This window comes from Chamaea fasciata, unplaced genomic scaffold (genome assembly GCF_029207755.1).
Source record: "Chamaea fasciata isolate MVZ Bird 193981 ecotype frontalis unplaced genomic scaffold, bChaFas1.0.hap1 SCAF_3, whole genome shotgun sequence".
NCBI lineage: Eukaryota > Metazoa > Chordata > Aves > Passeriformes > Sylviidae > Chamaea > Chamaea fasciata.
The window spans coordinates 26,285,081-26,304,494 of NW_027094088.1; the positions used below are offsets into that span (position 1 = coordinate 26,285,081).

General features: G+C 53.9%; 1 protein-coding gene across 1 annotated transcript; it reads right to left on the reverse strand.

The window, feature by feature from the left end:
- Positions 1-411: 411 nt before the first annotated feature.
- Positions 412-14,766, reverse strand: NFKBIE (NFKB inhibitor epsilon). Its single transcript, XM_066178414.1, has 6 exons — positions 14,335-14,766; positions 3,830-3,932; positions 3,083-3,314; positions 2,822-2,910; positions 2,295-2,543; positions 412-1,977 (listed from the first exon to the last, which is right to left on the reverse strand). Exons 1-6 carry the CDS (start codon positions 14,673-14,675, stop codon positions 1,912-1,914), a joined length of 1,080 nt encoding a protein of 359 aa, XP_066034511.1. The 5' UTR covers positions 14,676-14,766; the 3' UTR covers positions 412-1,911.
- Between the last annotated feature and the right edge of the window lie 4,648 nt (positions 14,767-19,414).

The window sequence follows — 19,414 nt, forward strand, 5'->3', positions numbered from 1 at the left end:
TTGCTCCAAAGCCTTCACCAGCTCTATTGCCCTTCTTTCGACATGCTCCAGTACCCTCTTGAAGTGAGGGGCCCAGAACTGCGCACAGGACACGATGGGAGGGCTCACAAGTGCAGAGGGACAATGACTTCCCTAGTTCTGATGGCCACGCTATTCTTGATTCAAGATAAAAGCCCTCAAAGATGACCCCTGGCATTCCCCCATCCCTGCCCCGTCTCAGGGCAGCCCCCTCCGAGCTGCCAGCCCTGCACTGGGCACAGCCACCGCTGGTCCCTGGGGCAGGTGCCGCCTTGGGGCTGCAGGTCAGTATGGCACTAACTCCACCCCAAATCCCCTATCCCAGCCCCAGGCATGGCTGCAGGGCCAGCTGGAGCCAGCACGCGGCCACGCAATAATGTTTTACAAGACATCTTTTTAAAACAAATAGTTTTATTTTAAAATAACAAAACAAAAAAAGTGCGGATCACTTGTTTCTGCCTTTTCCCTTTGCTCCCAGCTACAGCCCTGGCTGCACCATCCCACACTGCCTTGCAGCATCTGTCCTTGCTTCTTTGGGCAGTCTGGAAGTGCCTCATGTCCCTTGTGAAAGGCGTCCTTGAAACAGCCCCGTGGGTTTGCAGTAGGGCTGAGGCCCTGCCAGAAGGTGAGAGGCAAAGATTGAAAAGAAACAGAGCAATCGAGCCCAGGACTGCTGAGGAAACCAGGCAAGGTCCAGAGGCCTGGGGGGTCCTTATGCTGCTTTCCTGGCAACATTCCCTTCCAAGAAGAGAGGAAGAAAAGAGCTCACTCCAGAGCATCCTGGTCAATTGCACCATCCAGTATTTGTCCCAAACAATAGCAGCTGCTCCCAGGCAACAAGTGGGAATTTTCCTGGCTGAGATGGGGTAAGTCAGCTCTGTGCCTCCATTCCCACAGCACCTTTGGCTGATTTCCTAATGCATTGCATGTGCTCCTTTGGCTGGAGAATTAAGTGGCAGGGAAGGGTGGTGAGCTGAACAACAGAAGGGATGGGAAGAAAATGCTGCCACCTCTTCCACTTTTCGCCTGGGAGAATCTAAAACCCAGGGAAGTTTTTTAACCCACTTCCAAGCCAGGAGAGGGGCAGGATCTTCCTGTCCTCTGTGAGAGAGGAAACCACAGCACAGTAAAGCAGCAAGGTGTCAAGCACAATGGCAGAAGCAGGAATCCACAACCTGGTCTTCAGCGTATCCTGTGCTCTTTCTCCAGCCTGGCAGCCAGATGCTCGGCAAGTCAGCATGGGAATAGACCACCTCGCTGGGATCCCCCAGCCTCGGCCCTGAGCAGCAGAAAGGCTCTGCAAGGGGAAGGCCCTGTGCTCCCACTCACCTTCTGCGGTATGAAGGACCCGGGGGAGCAGGCAGACCGGGGAAACCCCTGCAGCCTTCACGTCCCCAAGCCCCCGCAGTGATGCACAGCCTCCTGGTGCTGTGGGGTGGGTTAGATCACATGAAACCTCTGGTGCCCACAGCAACAACAAACATTTATTAGAGTGAGTGTTGACTCTCCTCACCCCACACTTATTCTAAGGGGGTGCCAGACAATGCTCTGTCTGGCCTACAGAGTGAAAATGAATCCTCTCCTGTTCCTTCCCTGTGTATGCTGGAGATCCCCATAAGTCAGACCCATGTCAGGGAGGGAAAATTCAGTCTTGCTGCAGTGCACAGATTCTAAAAGAAAAAGCGTCCCCTGTGTAGTGCTCATAATGCCACCTTCTTCATCTGGGAAGGCAGCCCGAGGCAAACAAACTTCAAAAGTGGGGAGGGGCACTGGGATAAGTCTCCCAAGGTGTCTCTGCTCCCACTGAACTGCAGGCAGGCAAGATCCTAGTGGGCAGCAGGGCAGCAGCACAGAGGAAGGAAGCAGCCCGGCAGGCCAAAGGAGTCCATCCACTCATTCAGAGCACACAACAGGCTTCCCTGAGATCTTCAGGTCATCGAAAGGCAGCAAGGCAAGGAGCTGCAAAGATCAAGGGTATGGACATGTAAGCATCCGGGCTTGTGTCTTCACCAAGCTGGGGCAGGGGCCCAAATCTTCCCCCCACCGAGTCCTGCACCTTCCCATGCCTGCGGGGAAGTGCCAAGAAATCCTATCTGGGCTTCTCCTAAGGCTCAAGGCAAAGGCTGTTATCCCACACCCCACAGAGCCAATGACTTCAACATATAGGGGAGGATAGGAACAGCTAGAAACTCTTCCTAGGAGGGTCCCTCTAATCATCCAACTCCTGCACCCCCTGACACTTGCAGAGCCACAGGCTTCCCCCCACAGCGACTCACATCGTCGTTGCCATCAGCCAGGTCCTGAGCTGTCTCGTTCTCCATGTTCCTCAGCAGGGTGTCAGCCCCAGAGTGGGAGAGGATGGCAGCGATGGCAGCATCCTTGCGGCCCACGGCCAGGTGGAGCGGCGTGCACCCATTGTACATCTGGGCATCCACGTACGCCCCGTTGCGCAGCAGGAACTGCACAGCCCTACGGTTGTGGCACTCCACAGCCAGGTGCAGTGGGGTCTTCCCGCTCGTGCCCTCCTGCAACCCACAGATCACAAAGGTGTGGGTGGGGGGTCCCCTCAGCTGGGCCCTGCAGCACCCACCCACACCCCTTTGACTGGGTGCAGAGGGAAGTCCCCACCCTGATTTGCTGTCACAGCACCCAACAAACTCTCAAGGACCTTCACTCTCTGCTCCCTCAAAATTCAGCGCTCCCAAGCCTCACAGCGGTTCCTGCCCCAGGGCTGAAGGGTGTGCCCAAAGGAGAGACCCACCATCCCCGCCTTTACAAAACATCACACTGTGCCCAGTCTTACCCGAACATCAATGTTGGCACCGCTCTCCAGCAGCAGAGACATCATTGGGATGTTCCCTTTCAAGGTACTGATGTGCAGACAGGCCAAGCCTGTGATGGGGAGGCAGAAGAGAGAGACACAGTCAGCCCAGACCACCCTGGGGCACAGCAGTCCCAGCCACATTCCCATTCTGCTGCGCTCCTGGATCCCTGCATACACATCTCACAGTCTCTGCCCTAATCTGCCCACCAGCTCTGCCACTGTGTTGCCCCCAGGTCTCACCTTGCCAGTTCTGGAGTTGCAGGTCCTGGTGGTGCCCATGGGGCTGAGTGGTGCCATCTGGTGTGGCTGGGCCCTCCAGCAGCTGCTGGGCACACTGCAGGTGCTGCTGCTCACAGGCCAGGTGCAGTGGGGTGTTTCCATTGCGGTCCTGCAGCCCACGGTTCACTCCCTTGTGGATCAGTGCCTGGATCACGCTGGGCTGCTCCAGGTACACAGCGAGGTGGAGCGGGGTCTGGAGAGAAGTGAGGAAAGGGAAGGATGCCCCACAGGACACCAGGTGTGATGAGCCCTACCAGTCTCCAGGAGCTAGGCTGCCATGCAGAACACCACCATCCCTGTTGTGATGTTACATGTGGCTGACACTGGTGGGGTCACAGGGCTTGCCGTTCCCCTGCACCTCAGCTCAGCCATGCGTCGCCCATGGAGACAGATCTCATACTCCCAAGTTATCTACCCTGCCACACTCAAGCCATGCCTCTTCCATGGCTGTCTGCAGTGTCCTGGGGCCTTGCAAAGAAACCCTTCACCCCACAGTTCTGGGAGCTGTCACACTTCTCCCTCAGGGTCTCTCCACCTCCCTTCTTCCCCTCCCTCCACTGCAAAGGGGCTGCACACACAGGACCTTCACCACACTCTAGGGGAAGCAGGTGTGTGGGGTCCTGGGAAAAGGGCAGATGGATTGAGCAGCTATGCAGGGAACAGCCTGTGGCATTTCTCTTCCATCTTCTGCCTATCACAACAGCATACCTGGAAAAGATCATTTTGGATCTCCAGCACCTCCCTGGGTAGCTGAGCGATGCAGCAGAGTGCTACAGCTGGGACACAGTGGATAATGGCCAGATGAACCAACCTACAGGGGGTTAATGGTGACAGGAGAGAAAAAAAAGAAAAATAAGTCCCAAGTGCCACGCTCAGGAGCAGAGATCCTTCCCTGCTGCACAAAGGAACAATCTCCCTGCCTCTTCCAGTCTCCTTCCCTCCAGCTTGGAGGTCCTCCATCTTGCCCTCCCCCTGGGAAGGCTCAGCAGAAGGCCAAGGCAGGAACATGGTCTGAGGCTCCACAGGGCAGCCCTTTACTGTGATCCCTGTGGGGAACAGACCTTCCTGTCCCTGCAAAGCAACACAGAATCCTCCCTCAGAACTCACAGCATGCGTAATAAGGTTTCGATCTGAAACTGCCCAAAGCCAGGCCTCCAATTGGTTTAAGTCCAAAGAGCCTGGGATGTCTTTCCCAGAGTCCAAGAGCTGGGCTTGGTAGCTGTGGAGAGAGGTCTGGGCTCTGGCAGCTGCCTGGGGAATTCCAGTTCCCTACTGCCAGCTGCACACTGTACTTCTGCTTTCCCCTCCACGAAGGCCAGCAGTCAAAGCTGAGCAGGAGCCCAGGGCTGGTCCAAGATCACCTGCATGGCAGAGTCCCTATGCCAGCAGATCTGCCGGCCCACACCGATTTCCTCTTCTCTCCCCCACATCCTTCCCTTTTAGCACTGCCATGGCAGGGCTGGCACGCAGCCCATCAGCACAGAGGGACACCAGAGATGCAGCTGTCACAGCTGGGGGGCAACCAGGGAGCTCTGGTCCTCAGGACTGTGGTCCCCACAGCCATGGGGTGGCCAGGAACCCCAGAGTCCCCCAGCCCAAGGACAGGTTTAATTTCCAGACAGCCTCTGCACAGTCAGAAGAGAAGTGAGAGCACAACAGAGGCAGAGCTTCGAGGGAATTTCCAGTCGTCCCCCCCCCCCCCCCCCACCAACCTCCTGCCTCCCAGGCCCCCTGCATTGAAGGGCCCATCCTCCCACCACAGGGCAGCCCCCTCAGGCCAAGCCTGGCCACGTGGTGAGCAGTGAGGAACAGGCAGCAGCTCCCACTCTGCACAGCAAGGCAGCCACGAGCTCAGCCTCCTGAGCTCTCACCACTGCACTAGAGGCTCTGGGTGGCCTCTGTCTCTGGAAGGAACCAGCTCCAAACTGAAGGCTGGGCTCTGCCACCCATGCTGCTGGGTGAGACCGACAGGGCCGAAGATGAGGGTGAGAGCTGTGTTAGCCCTGGCAAGACATCCCACTCTCCAGACAGCCCAGCTTTGGGATGCCACCTACAATGTGGGGGACATAGAGCATCCCTCCACAGGCAGGAGAACAACATCTGGTCCTAAAGCACTGCAGACAAGAAGTAGGGCAGGGGCTGCCTTTTTGCCAGCTGCACTGGGACATGAATGTGCTGAGAAGCTCAGAGGCCAGTTCCCAAGGATGTACTTTACTGGCCTCCTCCCAAGTGCCACCTGAAGATCAAGCCAGCATCTGGGACTCCAGGCATCTTCAGTTGAAACCTGATTTTGAAGGCAAAACAAGGCCAGTTCCTCTCCATCCTGCTGCCAGTGGAGAGGCTGTGCCCGAAGGGAGAGGCTTTGTCCCTGGGGAAGCCCCAGGTTATGTTACAGCAGGGAATTCCCCACTGGAAGGGGAGGGCACCCACATTTGATTGCCTCTGCACAGCCATGGGGTACCCCCTCACTGCCAGCACTCCCAGGGCAGGGGATGGGGGCTGCAAGCAGGAGTCATGCAGCCCCATGGACAGGGTCTGGCCACCCTCAGTGGACCACGGGGCAGAGGCACAGCCAAAGGGCCCAGCCCAGGAACAAGGCAACCAGATGTGAGAATAGCCCTCCCCTCATCAGGCTTTTGCTAACCCTATAGCCTAGGTATGATCTGAGCAGGGAGATTCCCTGCTGGGTTTTGCATCAGGCCCCCAGTCCCCACAGTAGCACCTCTGCTGAGGTGTCCTTTGCACACTCACAGGGACAGCCCCTGTTTCTCCAAACCTGCCCCCAGGCACCACGTGCAGGAAGAGGCTGCAGGATCTGCCTTTTTCAGGTACAGCAGAGTTAAGACTGCTCAAATAAGGGACTTTCCACGGCAATTCAGCTTGAACATTAAACCGCTGGTGCTTTCACTTTCCGGAGCCACGCTGGGCTCCCAGGGGAGAGAGCAGTGCTCCGGGCTGTGTCCCAGGGCAGACAGCCCTCGTGCCCCAGGAATCCCCCGGGCCCCTCTGTCACTGCCCACACCGCACTGCACTATCATGTGGGGACGAGTGGGGCAGTCACCCAGGGGAGACGGAAACCCCCGAGCAGCCCTCTGCCACTGCCAGCACCTCACTTTTCCCGGCTTGGCTGACTTTGCAGCTTAAGGAGGCAGTGGAGCCGCTCGGGGCTGGGCTGACACTGAGCTAGTCTGGGCATCCATGCTGCAGAGGCAACGGGGGTGACCATCCCCCTGGCCAGAGCTCAAGCTTTCACCTTGCAGCTGGGATGTGCCTGCTTTGAAGGATTGCTTTCCCCCCTCCCCCTTCCTTCTCCTCCAGGGTGCAGCCTCCTCCTGGGCTTTCATTTCTGCATTCGTTCTCGCCTTTCCTCATTACCAGCCCTCAACTTCCTGAAATGGCTGCAAGAACCTGAGCTACTTGGGGGGATCATCACAAGGGCAGCGGGCTGGGAGGAGCCCACCGGGAGCACATGTGCACTGAGGCATTCTGTGCCACCGGCAGTGCTGCCAACCAGGAACTGGGATTGTCTCCCAACTCAGGAAACCTCTTATACCCAGGAGACCTGAGGTGCCAGTCTCCACTTTTTTCCACCGAGGCTACAAGCACACGTCTCTCTGTGTCACAGCAGTCGCGTGGTCCAGCTGCGGATGGGCGGCTGCATGCCGGCACATCGTGTGCCAGAGCCATGGCAATGGCAATGGAGAGACACATGCTCACTGCCAGAACTTCTCCTTCCCCAGCCACAGCAGTTGCCCTTTCCAGAGCAAGCCCTCCACCCTGCCATGGGATCCTTGCCCATCCCGGGTCACCTGCACATCTCTCCTCTGCTTTCCCCTACTTGCCTGCTCCTTCCCTCCCCATGCTCTTGCCTGCAGTGCTCCTGGCTGCAGCCACAGGGGTGGGTGTCCAGCAGGAACTGTCAGAAAGGACAACAGGGAGTTTTGAAAAGGGCAAGGGATGGAGAAGCTGCGAGCAAGGGAAACACAGCAGGAGTACAGACTGCTGGGTTCATCCTCAGCTTTTCCACTTGCTCCCCAGCTCTGTCCTGGCATAAGGTGATTCAACACTGTGAATCACAAAGGTACAGGACATCCCTGGCACAAAGTGATCTACCAATTATCAGAGAGATAACAAGCCTGGAGCAGAGAGATTGGGGCTATCCCTGGGAATGAACATGCCATGCCCAAAGTGGTCCTAGTTTAGGCATAGGAGAGCATCCATTTCCACAGTGCTGTTCATCTCCAACTTCTGAGTGACCTCAAGTGTCCTGTAGGAAAAGTTTCCACACATGAGGAGTGGAGGCAGGAGAACAGGGTAAGGGGGTGACACCCAGCTCTGACACACAGGCAGAACTGAAGTCCCACCAGTTCTCTGGCTATCCTTTTCCATCTGTCTAGAAAAGGAGCTGACCATGCAGATCCCCTCATCTGTAGAGCAAGACACCTCGTCCACAAAGCAGCCTCTCTCTTCACCATCTCACCCGAAAAGCCCCTTAATCAGGGGATCCAGCATTCAATTGAATTTGCTTTGACAAGCTTTTCTCCCTCCCTAGATAAGGTCCCTGTCTGCAGCAGGAACAGTTCATTCTCAGCTCGTTGTTTTGGCTGAGTGGAGCAGTAGGAAATCACGCAAACAATTCACACAAGAGAAACTTGTTCAGGGGAGGAAATGGCCCCAGCAGCAACAGAAAAGAGAGCAAAAGAGGAGGAAAACAGCAGGGGAATTCCACGCTTACTCTGCTCTCGTGTTCCAGCCCTGTAACCTGCACTGCTAACCGCTTCCTCAGCCACCACTATGAACCTCTGCCAGAGGGCCAAGCAAGCACAGCTCGATCCTGCCCTGCAGCCCTGAACCAGCCCAGCCTGGCTCCCTTCCTTCCTCCCCACACAGCAGTGCAATGCTGCCCTGCTCCATAAAGCTATTCCAGCTGCCCTCTGGCAGCTCCAAGGGAGCAGTGAATCTCAGCTGCGTTATCCCATGTTCTGTGTTCCTGCTCTGCAGGTTTTGTTGCCCCTTCCTTGGGAAGGGCACAGCTTGAATTTGAGTGGGGGGGTTGGGGGTTGGGATGGGAGTGGAGGGAGGTTGTAGCTAGCAGGATGCAAAGCCCTTTCAGCCACGCTGGATTCAGCATTCCTGATTTCCAGCTTGGGCAGCAGCTGCTTCCCAGCCTGCTGCTGCTGAGGCCAGAGTGAGGGGTGGGAACTGACAGGAGCAGAGGAGACAGTTTCACCTTTCCTGGGGTGCTCTGCAGAAGGTCTGGTTTGGGTGCTTGAGGATGAGGGGAGCTGGAGGCTGACTGGCAGGAAGGCATTGCAGCATGGCTGTGGGTACCTCATTTTTCAGTGAGGTGGGGATGAGAGGGTACCCTGACCTCCCAGCCTCTAGATTCTGCACCCACACATGTGAGAATTTTGCTCCATTTCTGAGCAGATGGTGGGTCTGCGATTGCAGAAGCACTAAACATCAGAAGCATGTGGGCTGTTCCCTGCAAAACAACGGGCCTGTCCCATACTGCTATCTATGCACAGATGGGCCAAGCCAGAAAACAGGTCAGCCCACCCAAGCAGGGGCCAGTCACCGTCAAAGCATGATGAACAATTTCAATAAGAGCAGCAAACATCTCAAAAAGTCCATTGACTGTGGACAGTCCATTTCAAACGAGATAAACTCACACCTGACTCCTTCGGAGGCAAATATATTCTATAGTTTCTGTACACAAAGAGATATCTTGAGGTCAGAAGATACTCTTACAAGAGTAAAGTGCCTGGACTTTGCCAGAGCCTGCACAACACACCCCAGCAATCATTTACAGCCCCACAGGTATCCTCACTGTCTCAGGATTTTCTTTTAATGAGGCATGAGCCGTGGGTCTAAGATACCTCAGAGCCCCCCTTCAGCTCTGGATCTGCCCCAGTCAGAGGGGCTTCCCAGCTCTGTGACACAGAGAGCATCCCACGCAGCTCATTGAGAGGCATGCAGTAACCACTCTCACAGCTCGGATCCCACAACTTCTTCATACACAGTCACGTCTGACTCCTCATTTTTTCACATTATACTGAAAAAACCCAAACCCAAGCCAATAAAAAATAAAAATTTTTGTGTTAAATTAGCTAAGCTCAACCCTTTCCCAGCAGCAGTCGAGCCTGCCTGCAAAGTGCATGGACCTGAAGCCCTCCACACCTTGGCTGATCTGTTACAGTCAGGCTTCTGCATCCCAGGACACGGAAATTTCCAGCCATTTTTTCCCTTCCTCTGTGCTGAAGTTCCCTGTGTTTGTCCCCAACTCCGAGACAAACCTAGGCAGGCGGAAAGTTTGAAGAAACTTCCTCCAAGCCAGGCTGAAGTCATCCAAACAAGAAAAAAAACCTCTTGCCTGCACAATCTCAGAAGGCTGCCAGGACTTACCCACTTTACACCAAGACTGTATGTGTGTGACCCCTGCAGCAGCCAGCAGCTTCTGGGGCATTCCAAAGCAACTTGTGCAGAGCCTACTGACCTCGCTTAGAGGGACACCAAGCTCTCCTGTTTACCAAACTCCTGAGCACACACAGAGGAAGAGCTGAGAGTTCAGGGACAGGGAGCTAGACACAGGAAAATCCCCCTCCTGGCAGACCCATATTAGGACTCACTTTCTCTAATGCTCCACAATTGGCAGCACGTTAGGGAATAACCTGGGATGGACTTGAATCCTGGCAATCAAGCAAGGTTTCTGAAGACCCACCGATAAAACCAAGAGCATCCCCAACTCCCATTACCTATGGCCATCCCACTGCTGGGCAGCTGGCAACAGCCCAGAAAAGCAGGGGGCTCCCAACCTGCCCAGCAACAAGGTGTGCTCTCTGCATCAGACTTCTTTAATCCTTCTCCTAAAACTGAGCCTCTCCAATCCTCTGCTTCTTTTTCCTTCTTTCCCTTTCTTTTATCTTTGCTGTCACACTGAGCACTCCTCCAGGTACACAGGGCACAGGGGTTCAGCAACACCCTCGTACAGCAGGGCAAGCAGTGAGAAAGCAGCCACACTGGAGCAGACAGCCTGAATGTGGACAACCTCTATTCCCCTGCTTAGGGAAGTTCTCCAGCCCAGGAGTATGTGACTAGAGAGGGCTATGATTGGCACATGCCAATGAATGGTTATAAGTGGCTCTTAGCCCCTTCAAGATGAGCCTTCATGCTCAGTGACAACCCATGCAGGCAAGGGAGGCCCCTTCACTACCATCATGTGAAGAGTTCAGAATGTCAGCTCCCATGGGCCCTGATTTTACTCGACTAACTGTCCCCAAGCCCTTGTTAAGGCATTTCAGCCCACAAGTCACTGGCACGTGATTTCTTATCAGCAGATGGGGCACCACTTGTCTCTGGTGCAAGGAGGAAGTCAGGCTTCCTCTGCTCCCCTCCCTCCCTGAAACACACACCCAACCAAAACCCCACAGTCCCATTTTCCATCTGAAGGAGGCCTAGATCTTCCTTCTGTGATTGTGCTGGGGTCCCTCAACCTTCATCCCCGCAGAGGTGCTGCGCTGCTTTGCATACAGAGCCCCATGCAGAAGACAGTCACTCCTGCAGAGGTGCAGCCTGGAGCCTTTCCATCGCCACAGCATCAGGTGCACTGGCACAAAATGGTGTGTGGCCCAAGGACCAGCATGGGCAGAAAGGAAAACATGTTTTTAAGTTTAAGATAGACTATATAGTCCTAGAGAGAGGAAACTCTGTTTAACTTCACACACTGATGAATCAACTGTGCCTCTCCAGAGCTGGCAGGGGCTGACATCAGCCCAAGGAAACGGGGAGGTTTTCTCCTGTGCTGGAACAAAATCAGGTGATCCCTTCACACCCTATTTCACCTGGAAGGAGCTGGTCCCACACCCATCCTTTTCCCAGAATGTTGGAATTATGCATCTGCCAGGTGAGACTGGGAAGGATGGGATTTCCTCAGTGAATTGTCACGAAGGCTGAGGTGGTCTGGAGACTGGGGCACAACAGTAAACCTGCCTGCAGTCTGCTCAGAGGCAGACAGTCCTACAGCTGGAAAGCCCTTCACTTCCACACAGGGCAGTCCCATCAGGACCCAAGTCAGCAGAAAAGGAGCTTGTTTATATGGAAGAGACAGATATTTGGAGTTTTGAGCCACAAGGAAAAGATGGATGCTTGGAGGAGACCATTTGAGCTTGAGCACACAGGGTTTGTTCTCTACCTGCCCACAGGATAAGCAGAATAGATCACTGCCCAAAGTCCACCCACCACCTTCTGCTTGCACCCCACTCCTCATGCTTGACTTCTCCTGCCCTCACAGCTGAGCCACACTCTCTTGGGGTCTAATGTACCTGATTATTGTGGCTCTGACTTCCCTGAGGCAGAGGAAGAGAGCAAGGGAGGAGATGGCTCTGACTTCCCTGAGGCAGAGGTGCTGCCAGTGGTGCGAGGGTCCCATGGAGAGAATGACATTTAGACAAATAATTCTTGGAAGACAGCACCCACGCATTTCACTGGTCATCATATTCCCATCCTTCCTGTTAGCCAATTTCCTTCCTGCCAAAGTGAGACTCCTTCTAACTTTGGGCAGAGGGAGAGACAGTTTTAGCCCCATTGCTTCATCCTGCCTGCTCTGACGCTCCTGTCCTGCGGAGGCAGGCAGGGAGGTATCCAAGGAGGATCCTGCTGATGCTCCAACCGCCCAAGCATGTGTTCTTCACCTCTGCCTCCACCTCCTGTTCTTACCCCACAAGTGCCAGGCTGACAAACACAGGCACACCTTGAGATGGCACAGGTGGGTAAGCCTGAGGGAGCTATGGACAGTGAAGATTTTTGTTAGATGCAGAGCCAAGACTTTTGCCAGCTCCCTTTGTATAAACCCAGTGCTCCTCTCAGCTCAGTACCAGCCAGGGTATCTAGGGAAACAGGAACTACTTGGCCAAAACCCGTGAACTTTTTTTATTTTCAAAATTACAACTACAGGAAAGTGTAGTTGCCCAAGTCTTCTGAAATATAATGATAGCATGATTTTAATTCTCTGCCTGGAGTTGTTTTGTGGCAGACGTTTAAAAAAGGCACATAAGGAAATGTGCCTCTGACAGAGATGAAAAGAAGAAAAGAAGATGGGTTTGTCTGGCCGGATGAAAGGATGTAGCCTGTGGCCATCTGACCCCTTCTCTCTGGGGACCTTCTGTCACTGGATGAGCAATTGCACCACGGACTTTAGCATTACTATCAGCCCTGACTTGTTTACCGGTGGCAGTTCAATGAGTCGCTGAGTGCTCACAGTCCCTATTTGCATCGACCTGAGTGGTGGATGTTCAGCACTTCTAAATATAAATGCCACCTACCTCTGCCGCAGGGTCAGGAGGAGTGACAAGAATAGCGGAGGCACAAATCCACAGCCTCACCACTCTAACCACAAGAATAGGGTTTTTTTTTTTTCCCAGCAGTGGGAGTAGATCCCAGGAAAGCCTGTCTCCTGCATGGACATGGTGAGCCCAGAGCTGTACGACCAGCAGACCTATCGCCCCCTCCCTCGTTCTTTACAGATTTCCTGTTCTGAAACGCACTGTGAGTGAGAGAAAACAGAAGAGCAAAAGCAACCGTTTGGGGAGCTCTCTGAGAGCCTCTCCTGCCTACAGTAACCAAGGCACCACTGATTAATGTTTTCCTAGTTAATAAGATGTTTGCGTTAGGTCTCTCCAAGCAAGTCTGACAAGCAAAGCGCTTCAACCACCAAACAAGACAGCCTCAAGAAGCACTAAAAGCATCTCCAAGCAGCTGCACCTATGGGGCTCACTAATAAAACAGTAAGCGAGGAGCCCTGGGCACATCATGGCAGACAAACCTGGGGGAAGCTTTACTTCCACAGCTCTGACTAGAAGACGCTTGGCTCTCTCCATGGGCACCTTGGCTCTAGCGTTACAGCTGGGAAAACTGGCAAAGCTCCTCCATTCTGAGGAGCCATAGAATCAGCCTGTAGATAGGACAGGACTAGAAAGCCTGTCTGGGGAGTGTGGGAGGCTGGGTTTAGCCTAACTTTTCTTGCCATGAGACTTCCAGCCAATCCTCAGAACAGATCCCAGTCAGCATTAATGAACTAATTAGCAGATGCACAGACTCCTTCCTGACAGGGAAGTAAACACTCAGGCTGTTCTCCCAACTCATCTTCAATCCAGATGTGCTCTGCCAGGCAAGGACAGAGCTTTCTTGCTGCTCTTGCTACTGAAGGCATTTGCTTGATCATGTCAGTGCCTCTAAGTTTCTCTTCCTCTTGCACCACTACTCAGTATTAAACTCTAGCCTGGTTTTGGGGCAAAGCTTTGCCCTCAGCTGTGAGAACGCTTCGCTCATGCTCTGTGTGTACACTCATAATGAAAACCTTCCATCGAGGGAATGTACAACAGGAAAAAAATGCTGTGATTAGCTGAAGGTAATTACCAGAAGCCAAACCAAATAACTCTGGCGTGATGCCTCTGCCCTTGAGAAGGCATTAGGGTTGTGGGAAGCCCCCCATATTACGACAAACACTTGTCTCCACCACAGAAGCTCAGGAGGGCAGCCCCACATTGGGGTGTGCGTCACAACTCTGCCAAAAGCCACGGCTCTGCAGGCAAGTTGGCAAAGCAAAGCTATTCCCACCTGAGAACAAACAGTTCTTGGGTTGCTCGGTTGACCAGCGTCTAACACAGCCATGGCAAGGTCTTGCCCTGCATGGCCAATCTTGTTTCAGGACTTACTTATGTACCATCTCACGCAGCCAAGCCTTTCCCACTGTGGAGGAAAGTGGAGGAAACGCTGCATTCTCTGGCGAAGAGACAGTAGGGGGGGCTTGATTTGCTCCCCCCTTTCTTCCAGCTGCTAGCAGCCCCATGGCAAGCGGAAGCTGGCTTCCTATGGTGGCTCCATTCTGTGCCATGTAGCCTGGGGTGCATCTCTTCCTGCTCACTCCGCTGGACCTGGCTCAGGTACCTCTCAGGCGGGTGAGGGGGGTCATCCAGCCAAACCTGGATGCCAAGCATCCACGTGCACCAAGGCAAGGCGGAAGGCTCTCAGGACAGGGGCCCGAGGACTCTTTAACAACACGGCTGAACGGACGCTCCTCAGGAGAGGGCTGGGGACCACGGCAAACACAGCCTGGCTTATCTCTAGGCACCGGCGCCCCGCCGCCGGCCGGCTGCAAGGGGAGCAGCCCGGGGCTCGGGGGGACAGTCGCTCGCAGCTCCCCGGGGGTCACTCACGTGTCTCCGTCCTCCGACAGGTAGGTGAGGGCCTCCAGCTGCTGCCGGCCGATCCCCTCGGGCCGGGGCGGCGGCTCCTCGGGGCGGCCCCCCGGAGCCCCCGGCAGCGCCTCGGGCAGGGCGCCGGAGCCGTAGCTGGAATCCAGCCGCTCCTCGGCCGCGGCCTCGGCGAGGGTCTCCTCGAGGGCCTCGGGGGCGGCAGGGGGGCCCTCGGCCGCGGCGGGGGTCTCCCTGCCGCCCGGCAGCGAGCGCAGCGACTCGATGCCCGAGTCGCACTGCCCCTCCTCGCCCTCCCAGCCCGCCGCTTCCTTGCGGCACTCGCCGCCCGCCGCCCGCGACATGGCTCAGCGCCCGCCGTCCGCCCGCCCCGGCCCGGGTCCCGTTCCCGGCCCCGCTGCCGGGGGGCTCATGGCCGGAAAGCCACCGAGCGGCGGCCGGCGCAGAGTCTAAGGCGCCACGGCTCCGCCTCCGCCTCCTCCTCCTCCTCCTGCCCGCACTGACTCAGCCGCGCCCGGCCGGCTCGCCCGGGATTCCCCCGCCGCCGCCCCGCCCCGGCACAACCAGGGGCTGCCTCTGCCCGCCCTCCCTGTCCGGGGCAGCGCCGGAGCGCCCGGGGGGAGGGAAGTTACGGTGGCCACGGCAGCGTGGGCGAGGGCTGCCACCCGGGGTGCTCAGAGCGGGGAGGTGGCCTAGGCCGGGCAGGGCATGCCGGTGTGTCCTGGACGTGCCTCCTGCCCTGCCCGGTTGGTTTGGGTTCTTTAAATAGCAGGCAGGTCTGCCAGGGGAGGGAGAGGGATCTTGCCCAACCAGGCGGTGTGTGGGTGAGGAGGGATGCTGTTGCGTGTGCAGGTGCTGACTGAAGACACAGGCTCTGTGGGAAACAATATGGTGGATGCCGCTTGTAGCAGAGGTGCAAACGAGGCGTTTGCTTTTCCCGTGTACGTACATTTAACTGTTCCACTCACTAAGACACCTTCTCATCGGTTCTCCCTGTACAGGAAAAGCCAGGAGGTCACCGTCGCTGGCTGCACAGACCCCTTGGTCCAGCCACTGCCCACCACCTTTTTGTGTTGCAAACAGAAATCCTTTCAAAGCCCAGACAGGGCTCACACAAGAGCAGCCAAGACATAGAGATCAAAGCTGAAGATAGAAGGCTGAATGAAGACCCAGCTCAGAGCCTGTGAGTGATTGACCAGACTGCGTTTCAGTGCTCTCCTCCCAATGCCAAAACTCCTACGGATCTGCGCAGATGTCATGTAATTACCTTCCAGTGTCCCAAGCAGTGGGCTTTCCTCAAAAGACAAACTAGATAGCTCTGAACACAGCTGACACTAAAATCAGTTTCACTTTTTGCTTTTTTTGCTTGAGATGACTTTCTGTCTCTGCAGGATGCCCATTCTTCCAGTTCATCTGAGCAGGAGGGGAACAATCTCCTGCAGGGAAGCCTACCTGGAAAGAGCTTGGTGATGGATACTGGATGGACTCACATGCAGAGTGATAAATATTTCCCTATCCCACACTGCAGCTGTTGATTTGGGTTTGTAGGAAGAAAGGTTTTGGGGTGTGACAGCAGCAGCAGGGAGACAGATAAGTCTCAGCATCAATGACTTGCAGTCACAAGTTTTCCCCCCATACTCAGGATCTGCTTCAGTGCCTCCAGTTGTGTCTCTGGCAATGTGTCACTGCAAGATTACAATTACTAAGGGAAAGGAGCTTCTCCCATGTCTGTCAGCTCTGTCCGGTGCAGTATGGGGATCTGGGCCATACATCCATGTCACTCCCTCTCACACTCTGGTGGTGGCTGCATCCTAGCTCCACCTGTAGCTGTTGTTCCTGATCCCCACACAGAATTTCTATTCTTTCAGCTTTCCATAGGTTATCCATAAATTGCCTTCCTAGATGCTTTTGCCATTTTCTCTAGTAACATACTAGATGCAGCTCTATGGTGGAATGGTTTCTTGTACACTTTCCTATGGATAAAATGGTCAAATAAACACAAACTCGTGTGGTGATACACAAAGATTTGATTTTTCTGTGAACTGGTTGCGGTTTATCTTTGCATCAAGCCTCAGTCACACCTTGATTATATTGCCATGTGCTGTTCCAGATGGGAAATAGGTGTGAATCCTGATTCCAGGACTAACACATGTCCAGGAACAGTTCAGACAAAGCACAGAACCTGGAGTAGCAAGCCCTGGACCAGCTCTAGCAAAGACGCAATTCAAGACCCACCACTGGGGACTCTGTAGTCCAGTCCATTGCAAGGTGTCTATACCTCTGGCTACCAAGTGGTCCCTGGAAGTGGCCTTCCTTTGCTGCTGATGTGAATTTAGCTGGAGTTTGTGATCTTGCAGTTTCCTTAAGGTGAGCCTTGAACTCTTTTGAGCTGGCTAGTGCTGTGCCAGGGATGTGTTGCTGTGGTCTGCTGCAGCTGAGTTCGGAGACCAGGCTCGCCCCATTAACATCAGCTATGCCCCCCAGGCATCCATGACCAGCCACTCTCTGCTCTGACCTTTCAACTACACCCATTAACACCCAGCTCAGGCACCATCTCCTGCCACCCCTCTTCTGACTGGGTGTGCTTCTATTGACCTTTCAGACAATTTTACTGGAAAGTCTGAAAGAGGAACTTGGCTACTTTGCCCCATTATTTGCCTTCTGTTACTCATTCGGCAAGGCTTGGGCTCCCTTTTATGCTGTCTTCCTAACAGAGAACTTTTCTGCCTGACTGTGCAAATTTTGGATTTCCATTATTTTCAGAGGCTTTAAATACAGAGAGATATACCTATGCGTAAATATCTCTATATAATGTATTGAAGAGAATGGTAGAGGGATTAGAAATAATTAAATATATTATGAGGCAAATCTTGATGTTCTGATTTAGTTTTGAAGGTTTTAAAAACGAAGCTCTGATTCTTGGCTCTCTCCAGTCCCCTTTAATATGTGTCACTTAAAATGGTTAAAACTGCAGGGAAAATCTAAAGATAAAGGGATCTATTCCCACTAGAGGTCAGTGTCAGTACACGCTGTTCAAAGCACCAGCGCTCTCCCATCACACTGCGCTGCGAGGAACATCAGGTCAGAGCATGGACATGGAGAAGAATTCTTAGGCTACCCAGATCCCCTGGTATTGTCCCTAATAATGTCCCGTCCCCAAGCACAGCCCTCGGATTGACTAAATGAAACGAAGGCCTGGCCTGGCACCAGCATCTTCTCTGTTCCTCGAGCTGTTAACTGGGTAAAATAAGTGAAATGCAGCTGAGATTGAGAAAGGGAAATTATACCCAGTCTGTGTCTGGTCTGAGAATAAAAATGATGGTCCTTTAATTACCAGCTGTGGTCCTGTCATTTATAAGCAACACGGGTTACCTGAAATTGTGATAAGCAGTTATTGCCACAATAATTCACACCAAGCAACGTGACTGGTGCTACCTTCCCACCACGCGGACTGTCCACTGCACAGCTTTCATCCCACATGAGCACTGAGCTGCCCCATTCCCTGGAGATGCAGCCCTTTTCCCTCATCCCCAGATTTAGAAATGCTGAGTCTATAAGAAAGGTGCCAGACCCCCATTTGAGGAAGCTCCTTCTGTATTCTCCCCCCCAGTGATGTGGCTGGGTACCCCAAGCAACAACCTGGACCTCTGTCTGGAGCTCCAGCTCCAGCTAAAAGAGCTCAGCCTGTGAGCTGGGCATTGAAGGGAAGCAGAAGCCCTGGAGGAGTGATGAAAGTTGCAGGAAAGACAACAAACTCTCTACTCTGACTGTGATTCTATATATCTGACAGCGAATCAGCTCTGTAGTGCATCAAACTGGGTCACTTCGCTTTCTGCCCCAATAAAGGAAAGGAGGAACATGACTTTTCAAGATTCTATGCCCAGAAGCAAGGCCAAGCTTTCCAACAGAGCAACGCAAGGCAGGTCCTCCTCTGGTATCTATTTTCTGGGGTAGTCACCCTAGAAAGCACTGCTTGCCCTCTCCTGGTAAGTCTGACTTGAAGTCACAGGGTCAGTTTGAATCTCTCCAGGGATGCTGCTCTGGACATCTGCTTGCTTTTTCGATAAGGGATTATTTCCCGCCAGAATTCTTCTCCTTGCAGTCTTGGATGGCTCTCACACTTCCATTGTGCACTCCTGTAATGCATGGAAGCCATCATGCCATTGTGGTGACACAACCCAGAGCAGATCAGGTTTGTCTGCCTGTGGTGGGTGGTCAGCAAGTTGCCCAGCTAACGCCCTTCCTGAAAAGATTCCCACTGTTGCTCAGAGTCCCACAGCAAACAGGGAAGTTTCTACCTCCTTCTGTTGTTCACTGTGTGTATGTGTGTGTATAATGTGTAGGAACTTGGAGAAGAGGATTAGTTAATTCCTGAATGGGGATCACACCTAACTCACTCCACTCTCGGCCACGGCATTCACTTCCACAAATAGAAAGTGATTGGTATAAAGATGCACTAAAATTCTCGACCTTACAAAGTGAATGAACAAAACCCCTAGATATTTTAACAAAACTTCATTCTAAATTGTATCCCTCTTGTGTAATTCCTGTCAGACTGGTGGCTGCAGCAGCAATGCTCTCTGCTTGCATCTGGCCAAATGCATGGCTGATAGGCCTTGCAATGTATTTATGTGTGTGTGTGCTCAGAGCTCTCCCAAAGGAGATGGCAGATGTGGTTATGAATGGGGAGGGAGTGGCAGATGGTCTTGGAGAACTGATAATAAAACCATGCTTAAATAGATGGTGAAACTGCCCTAGGTGAGAAATGTTGTCACCTGGGGCTCTCTTTATAGCTAGTGATGAGACAGACTCACTTCAGAGGGTGGCTCTGATAACCTCTGTCTGGCCACATCACCATAATGAAGAAGGCTCCTCCCTCCCCATGGAATAGCTGTGGAAGACAGTGCTCCTTTGCCGGGCTATCATTTATTCATGACTCTCTAAGTACAGTTCATCTGGCAGAGACTACCCAAGACAAAACAAAAACCTCAACCCACCCAAGCATCCCTCAGCTCACCTTGCCAGAGAGCCCAGGAGAGAAGCTGCCAGTGCTGCTCCTGGGCTTCAGCATTGCCGCACGGGA